The sequence below is a fragment of the Rhinatrema bivittatum genome, chromosome 16 (assembly GCF_901001135.1).
Source record: "Rhinatrema bivittatum chromosome 16, aRhiBiv1.1, whole genome shotgun sequence".
Taxonomy (NCBI): Eukaryota; Metazoa; Chordata; class Amphibia; order Gymnophiona; family Rhinatrematidae; genus Rhinatrema; species Rhinatrema bivittatum.
This window is the reverse complement of record NC_042630.1, coordinates 23,042,797-23,051,071: the sequence shown is the minus strand read 5'-3', so window position 1 is coordinate 23,051,071 and position 8,275 is coordinate 23,042,797. Positions and strand designations below refer to the sequence as shown.

The window sequence follows — 8,275 nt, the reverse complement described above, 5'->3', positions numbered from 1 at the left end:
CTTTTATGTGTTTATATGGTACGTCATTATAATATTATATTTGAATGCACTGTAGAAATAAGTAAAGAAGGGACCAGTTGGCTCCATGCTATCAGGGCTAGGCTGAGTAGATCCTGATTTTCCCCACATATGTGAAGTTGAGGTTCTGGTGTTTCTTAGCAAAGCAAGACTACGAGTCCCAGCAGGCAATATGATGGGTGTGGCTTACCAGGACTGGCTGAGCTGAGCCATCAGAATGTTAGTAGATGGGTCACTGTCATGTCACAAGCCTTTATGATAGTAGAACAATTCTTTACCCCTGAGTCTCTGCTTTCAGTGCTGGATGCTCTCTGGCTTCTCATGAACTGCGTCTGCGGCTAATAGACCCTTCTGACGTTCCCAGGGATGTGTACGCTGAGATATATGCTGACAGTGTGGCTGTACTTCCTGCCCTGGACAGCCAGGACCTGTCAAGCAGGTATGTAGCACATACTATAACATTTCCATTGCGTTATCCATGATCTGATGCCTCCGGTCTCTGGTCAGCCATTGCTGGAGTTGTCCCTGAACTAACCATGCCAAAGTTTGAAAACTAACTCTGACAATAGCAAAATTATATGTTGTAGGAAACAAATCTCAGTTTATATGGGTTTTGATTGAAGAGTCTACCATACATTGAATCCATAAGTCCACATATTCACTGGGAGTAAAACCAGGTCCAGGTCAGTCTCTCCCTGGTGACATGGAGTTATTTGACGACCCTAGCAGAAGCGCCATATTCAGACATTCATGGGATGGGACCAGGGCTGGCTTTAGTACCAGAGCCCTGTGCAAACACAGATAACAGCGCATTCCACAAGCAGGAAAGGGGGTTCTCCCAACTGTGGTCACCAGCGCCCCTTTCAAGCCATAGCAATACCCTCCATAGCCGAATTGTTCAGGCAGCAGTTCACCTTTCACCCTATGCACACTCGCAGGTCACACACCCACTAAAGCTGACCCTGGGTAGAGCAGTGGACCTGACTCATGCTGGGAAGAAGATGCAGGGACTTTCTGATGGGTAAGATGATAAATTCAGAATCTCAGGAGGACATTAAACTGTGAGACTCCCCTCTCTTTCAGAATGTGGATTTAGAATTGATTATGATGTACGTCCTGATGCGAACAGCAAGCGCAGTTTCCACATGTCCCGGATAATTGGCGGCAGGGAGGCTCTCCCTGGGGAGTGGCCCTGGATTGTTAGCCTTGGTGCCTGGAAACATTTCTGCGCAGGCAGCATCCTGAATTCCTGGTGGATCCTTACAGCCGCTCACTGTTTAGTGGCGTGAGTATCTCCTCTTTCCCGGTCTCCTACAGTTCGAACGCCTTCAAGCAGTTCCACACTGGAGCCTCCCTTAGCATTTGCAGCCCCTGCCCCTTATGTAGATTGCTGGGTCTCCTCCAGTAGTTCAGTCCCTGAGCTCTCTTCCTTTTCCCGAAGTTTAATCTGGCATTTTTAGCCCCTGCAATGTTTGCATTTTTACTGGAGTCTTTTTTTTTGTAATGTAAATTAAGTTGAAGTTTCAGCATTGATAACAATTCAACAACCACCTGACAGGAATCAACAATCCACAAATAGTTGATCTTTTTAACGTCCCTTATATCTTCCCCATCCCCTCTTTCCTACTGGCATAGCATTTAGTATCACCATTTGCCATGAGTTCACAAGTAAAGCAAGTCACCTTGATTAGATGATTATTTCTCTGTTTATGAAATCCCATCCACAGAGTACATAAAATGATGGAGGGGCTTTCCCCTTTGATTAATGGTCATCCCCTCCAAATTTCTTTGTTGGGTACCTCACGTTGGCCATAGCAGATGGTGGAGTGGACCTGGATGAAAACAGGAAGGAGTATCTGCGGTTAGCATCAACCAGAGGGGCTACCGGTCTGGGTCCAAGTCTGGGGTGGTGGGGGAGCTATCGTCTTGGGCTCCTGTCAGTCACTACGGTGGACAAAGGCTCAAGATGATTAATCTCCACTACGTGCAAGAGTATCCAATATAATAGCAAGGAAGCTCTTGGTGCAGATGGCCAGCAGAACCTAAGCAGATCCCAAGGCACAATCAGGCACAGGCAGAATCCAATAACCAGTCTGGGCTCGAGGCAGGCAGTGGGCAAGCAGAATCCAGTAACTGCTCCGGGGTCGAGGCAGACAATGGACAAGCAGAATCCAGAACAGCCCAAGGTTGAGAGGGGCAGCAAGCAGGCAGAATCCAGAAGAGTCAAAGGTAGAGACAGGTAGCAAGCAGGAGCAGGGTCCGGTAGAGGCATGCAGCAAGCAAGAAAAGAACCAGGAACAGGCCAAGAAATCTGTTGTCAAGGCAAGGAGCCCAGGTCCAGGCAGGCTAAGTAGTCTTGAGCGTGTGACATCATCATAGGGACGACTACCTGACTTTCTCGCCCGAGTGCGTAGAATCGTACCTCAAGATGGGATCTGCAGTGACCCTGCCACGGATGCTGCTTCTCTTCTGCACACAAGCTGACAATCCTCCTCCTTCCTGCCCATGCAGCTCTGGCAAATTTTCTTCCAGGGCCACATGGACAGGAAGGAGGTGGAGCACCCTGGGTTTTGGGGCTCTCTTCTTTGCTTTGGGCAGTAGTGGGATGAGTTTCATCACGGCCCCGCCAGTTTCCCTGAGTGTGGAAATGAGAAAAGTTGTGAACAGCCGTGCATGCACTTTAGAGAGAACATTGACTCTGACATCTCATTGGTGTGCTATGTCTTTTCTGCTCAGTTACCCTCCTAACTCCATAAAAGTGAAAGTGGGAACAACCAATCTCCGGCATGGGAAGGAACTGTTAAGGGTGAAAAAGATCATTATACACCCGGAGTACAATGCACATGACTTTAACAATGATGTTGGCCTGCTGCTGCTGTCCACCCCAATAGAGTTCAACGTGCTGAAGACGCCCATCTGCCTTCCGTCTGCTGGTAACTTCAGCAACAAAGACTGGACGACATGCTTTGTGGTTGGTTGGGGCACGACAGAGCCTGGTGAGTGTGCCATGTGCCAGTTCTAATGTCCATTGATTGCTATTAATCAAGTTTACTTAGGGAATAGCCTCTGCTATCAATTGCATCAGTAGCATGGGGTCTTCTTGGTGTTTGGGTAATTGCCAGGTTCTTGTGGCCTGGTTTGGCCTCTGTTGGAAACAGGATGCTGGGCTTGATGGACCCTTGGTCTGACCCAGCATGGCAATTTCTTATGTTCTTATGACCCAGCCCAGGGATGTAACAAATGAAGCCTTATGAACCATATGAGGCTTGTCTGTGTGGCAGGATCTGTATTGTTTTATTAATATTTAACTGATAAGCATATATATCTATCTATAGCTTAGCCACTACATATTTTTTATTGTTACTCTGGGCTCCTCTGGTATAAGGGTGGGATATCAAGTTAAAACAGCAAAGAACAATAATAAACATGGACTTAGTAGACACCGTAAAACCCACTTAATGAAAGAAGTAATGGAAAGATAAGAGGGTCTGCATACTGGGTCTCCTTTAATTGGACCAGTGCATGAGCTCTGCTGGCTATGCTGGTCTCTTCTCCAGATGGGACGTTAAGGCCCCACATATGAAAAAAGGGACTGTGTAGTCTGGAAATCTCCTATATAGAGTTATCTTTGGATAATTATTAAGCTAATAAACAGAAAGGAATCACAGCCTTGCAAAGGATCAAGTTTTCCCCAGGACCAATATAGCAACTGGAGCCCTGATCCATCAAAGCGAAAAAATAGTTCCTCTGAGCAGTGGGTGAATGATAGAAGGAGGCCTAGTACCTTTCGGGATAGCATGGGAAATAAATTTACCTGGGAGATGAGCACAGCATCCTGGGATATATCACTGGTGCAGTATTAAACAATTTTTCACATATTTCTAGCTTAGTGGTAAGGGGATTCTTTCTCCTTTATACCATTATTATTTCAATTATATATGTAACTCCTGTTACACTTGCTAGTCTAACGCAAGGGCTCCTGTGTGAGTGCTGGAGACAACATATGACCCGCACTCCTAAGTCTGACAGGAAATAAAGATAAAATCTTTCAAGGCTTTTGGGAAGTCTAACACATTCCAGTAAAAATAACATTGTCACGTTGTCATGAGGTGCCTGGCTGGGATTAAGATATACACCTTCTCAAATGTGGTACAGGACTGCAGGCCTGGACAAGGGCTGGTCTTCTGCTTAGCCATGCCCTTCCCCCGCAGGTTAAGCCCTTGGGATCTGGGGGCCAGTTGGGCTTGGTTTCGGTGGAAGAACGTCATGGCTGGTCATGGCTGAAAGCTGGGCTGCTCTTCTGCCTAGATAGTCCCCTACCCAGCAAGGCTGAGTCTTTGGGTTCTGGGGACCGGTAGGGCTTAGCTAGACAAGGCAGGACAGGCTGTCCAAGGCTGGGCAAAGCTTGGACTGAGGTTAGGCACAGGCATAACATTGTGGACTGAGACAGACTGGACGCAGATGTCTGGATATTGGAACAGGGTGAACAAGACTGGACAGGATACTCAGCAGGGACTAAGACTGGGCACAGACACAGAGCTGGACAGGATACTGAGCAGGGACTGGGACTGCGACTGGATATGGACATAGGCTTCAGCAGAATACTGAGCAAGACTGAAGACGGGATACAGATATAGGCTTGGGCAAGATTCTGAGCAGAGTCTGGGACTGGATACAGACGGGGGCTAGGCAAAGCAATAGTCAGGTAGGGAATGGATACCAGGAACTGGGCTGGGCTGGGCAGGAGAAGACCAGACAAGGGCAGAGCTAGACAAGACAGACCAGGACAGGACCAGACAAGGACTAGACAAGACAACACAGAACAAAGAATACTGAGACCCAAAGATAGAAATACAGAAGGCCCGGAGGTAAGAGCAAGCCTGGAGGCCACAAGGTGAAGTAAATCTGGCCACCAATTGCCACTGTGCTGCAATGACTGGGGCTCCCTCCCACCAGGGCCTCTGTAGCATCCTCAACCCTAGCTGACTCGGGGAGGGACAGAAAGCCACCTTCTTCCTCTTGGCAGTGTGCAGTGTTGCCATTGAGTCAGCCTGCTGGCTCCTTTGCCTAGGCTTCTAACTAAGGTGAAAAGAGATTCTACTAATACACCAAATGCTTTGGTTTACAGGCAAGCACCGTTTTCCCAACATCTTGCAGAAAGTGGAGGCGGAGCTGGTAGATTGGGATTTATGTAAACAACGGGTAATGATAACCAGGAACATGCTGTGTGCGGGATTTGAGGAAGGAGGCCGTAGTGCCTGCGTGGTGAGCCTTTACTTACGGCAATACAGTCTGAGTTACTGGAATGTCTTTATCATAGCTCTTTGAGATGAGACTTAGGAAACTAAATATGTACGTCCTAGAAGAAATAAGGGGGGAAGGGATAGGTAGACACCTTCAAATGCCTCAGATATAAATAACTCACAGGATGCAAACCTTTTTTGTGGAAAGGAAGTTCTAGAACAGAGATTCTCAACCTCTTTGGGTGCAGGAAACCTTTCCAACATCCAAAAGATTTAGAAATCCCATATCCTGTCCCCACCAGTATAGAACCCTTCCCTCCAGCCTCTCTTCACTAGTCCCTCTCTCCCTCCTCCCCAGCCTCTCCCCCACCAGTATCTCTCCCTCCTCCAATAGTCTCTCTCTCTTTCAGCCTACACTCCTTCAGCCCTTCCCATCAGCCAAATTTTACTTGGCTCCTCTAAGTATTCTGTATTTTCACAGTTGAAAGTTGGCGACCCTACTCGCCTTGTTCATGCAGCTGTTACTAATTCCATGCCTCGTGTGGGCTGATGCTGCTCCTGATCTTCCAGCTTGCTGCTCCATGCCCCCAGTGCTCCTGCTGCTGTCACTGACTTCTGCTCCTGATCTCCTGCCCCTTCTGCTCCCTCCTCACCTGGGCCTTCCATTGCCGCTGCTGGTTTATCCAGAAGTGGAGTCTCCTGCTTTTATGATTTTTTTTCCCTCTTGTGGATCCCTTCTGAGGGTCTTGTGGACCACCAGAGATCTACAGACTAAGGTTGGGACCACTGTTGTAGAACGGAAATGATATGAGGCACCAGGGGATAGACTCAGGAGTAACATAAGGAAATATTTATTCATAGAAAGAGTGGAGGATGCATGAAACAGCCTCCTAGGCTGGAGGTAAAACCATTAACAGAATTTAAGAGGGCCTGGAATAGACAAAGGATGTGAAGAACTGAGACAAAAGGCAAAGATTAACTGGAGTCTATGGAATTGCACCAGGAGGTAAAGTGGGCTGAAAGGAGATGAGCCTTCTGGTCCTTATCTGGTCTGTTTCTATGTTAATACCATGTGTGTATGTAATATCACAGACAGGGACTGGCTCTTTACTGTTATGCAGGATCCACAGTCATAAAAGACAGATTATGGCCCTTTACTAACTTAAACAATATTTATCCATTGCCGATTCTGAAAATTGCACTCAGCTGAGCAGTTGGACGTGTATTTTCGACGTGCGTCCACTACCCCTTATACCAGTGGTTCCCAGCCCTGTCCTGTGGACCCCCCAGCCAGTCAGGTTTTCAGGATATCCTGCCGATCAGGTTAGGGAAACAGATGCTCAATTTTACCGGCGTCTGTTTTCCTAACCCATTGCTAGCGGCGGATTCAGAAAACGGACGCTCGTAAAATTGGGCATCGGTTTTCTGAACCCACTGACAGCCACCTCTCCTGGGCCACGGAGACACTAGGGGCATGTAATCGGGCTTAGCGCCTCCTTTTAGCACGACCCCTCATTTAAATGCAGGATCGCGCACCCAGAATGGGTGGATGGGTGCCTGTTGGGAGAGCGGGCCGTCAACACTGAACGCCCATTTTCCCATGGAGCTTACTGTATCGGCCTGAAAGAGTGGAAGCTGTAAGTCGATCTCCTGGATGTCTAAGGGAATGAGATCTGTAAATGCTCTCTGTTCTGTTACAGGGAGCTGACGGTTCCTCTCCTTCTCCCCACAGGGTGACAGCGGCGGGCCCCTGGTGTGCAAGACCTGGAAGGATTACCGCTGGTACGAGGTGGGGATAGTGAGCTGGGGCCAAGGCTGCGCCGAGAAGAGGAGCCCTTCCATCTATGCTCTGGTCTCCAACTATGTGAACTGGATAGAAACAGAGACGGCTAAGGCCGGGGAGCCCTACGTGTGGAAGGATCAGCTCAAGAAAGAGGAGGAAGAGGAGGAAGAGGAGGATACTGCCGTTGAATCAATTGCCAACCCCTCAGCCAATGCTCCGACAGGTCTCTCTAGCAGCCCCACCAGCTTTCTAAGTCCTTCCCCCTCCAAAACATCTGTTTCCAGCAGTTTACCAAGCAATTCCAACTCTTACACCTCCATCGCTGCAAACACCACTAATTGCCAGTGATGTCCCTACTGCCACTGCTAACTGCCCCGAATCCAGCAAACTTCATTACCATCTACAACTGGTCTACTATGGAGGCTTCTCATACTCTCTTGGGTCCCATTTTTTAATCTGCTGCTGTTTATCACAGAAATCAGCAACGCTCCTCTACAATAAATATATAAACACATCTTCTGTTGTTGCAGTCTCAATACAAGTTTTTATATGAAGCTGCTGTGTGTTGTAGAGTTACTTAGTCCTGGAAAAGAGGCAAATATCGAGGTGAGGTATGAATAGCAGGTTAAGACAAACGTAATCACTCACAAATTTCAAGCAATGCAAATATATTATGGTGGATTATTGTAACTAAATAAAAAAAAAAGAGCAGAGGAAATTACTTCTGCTGTCTGTGGCATAATTCTGATGGTCTTTATTTATTTACAGGCATCCACCATAATATGCTTACATTGCTTGAAATTTGCGAATGATTACTTTTATAGGATTATTTTCCACTTCCTACAAGCAATGAACGGTTATTTCCAATTTTCTTGGTCCAGGGGTCGCCTCCTGTTCTGTTGGGTTTCCAGCTTAAGAGGAACGAGCGTCAATTGGGGCTGCTCTACCATGAACCTTCATTCACGGTTTTCCCCCCAACTCTTCCCAACTCACTTAGCCGAGTCTTTCCAGTGACCCTCCATGGCTGCTTTCAGAACCCCTGTAGTTGGAAATCCTTTCACTGGGTGTTGCTGTTGTGCAATGCTTATGACTTCCTTCCCCCAGGGGCTGTGAACGCTGCCTCTGCAGCATCAATCAACAGCTCCAGAGAACTCACGGGGCAGAAGATGTGAGCCGGAAGCTGGAATGCCGGTTTCTTTCTCGGCAGCATGCAGCACTGCCACCGAGCTAC

The 8,275-nt window shown here is 47.7% G+C and overlaps 1 protein-coding gene across 1 annotated transcript; it reads left to right on the top strand.

Annotated features, from left to right (window-relative positions):
- Positions 1–291: 291 nt before the first annotated feature.
- LOC115078468 (serine protease 55-like) lies at positions 292–7,558 on the top strand. Its single transcript, XM_029581381.1, has 5 exons — positions 292–457; positions 1,102–1,303; positions 2,755–3,014; positions 5,147–5,283; positions 6,994–7,558. Exons 1-5 carry the CDS (start codon positions 385–387, stop codon positions 7,390–7,392), a joined length of 1,071 nt encoding a protein of 356 aa, XP_029437241.1. The 5' UTR covers positions 292–384; the 3' UTR covers positions 7,393–7,558.
- The last annotated feature ends 717 nt before the right edge of the window (positions 7,559–8,275 follow it).

Coding starts and splice junctions, on each gene's coding strand:
- LOC115078468 (XM_029581381.1), top strand. CDS start 385: ATGTGTACGCTGAGATATATGCTGACAGTGTGGCTGTACTTCCTGCCC. Junction 458..1,101: donor AGCCAGGACCTGTCAAGCAG/GTATGTAGCACA, acceptor CCTCTCTTTCAG/AATGTGGATTTAGAATTGAT. Junction 3,015..5,146: donor TTGGGGCACGACAGAGCCTG/GTGAGTGTGCCA, acceptor TTTGGTTTACAG/GCAAGCACCGTTTTCCCAAC.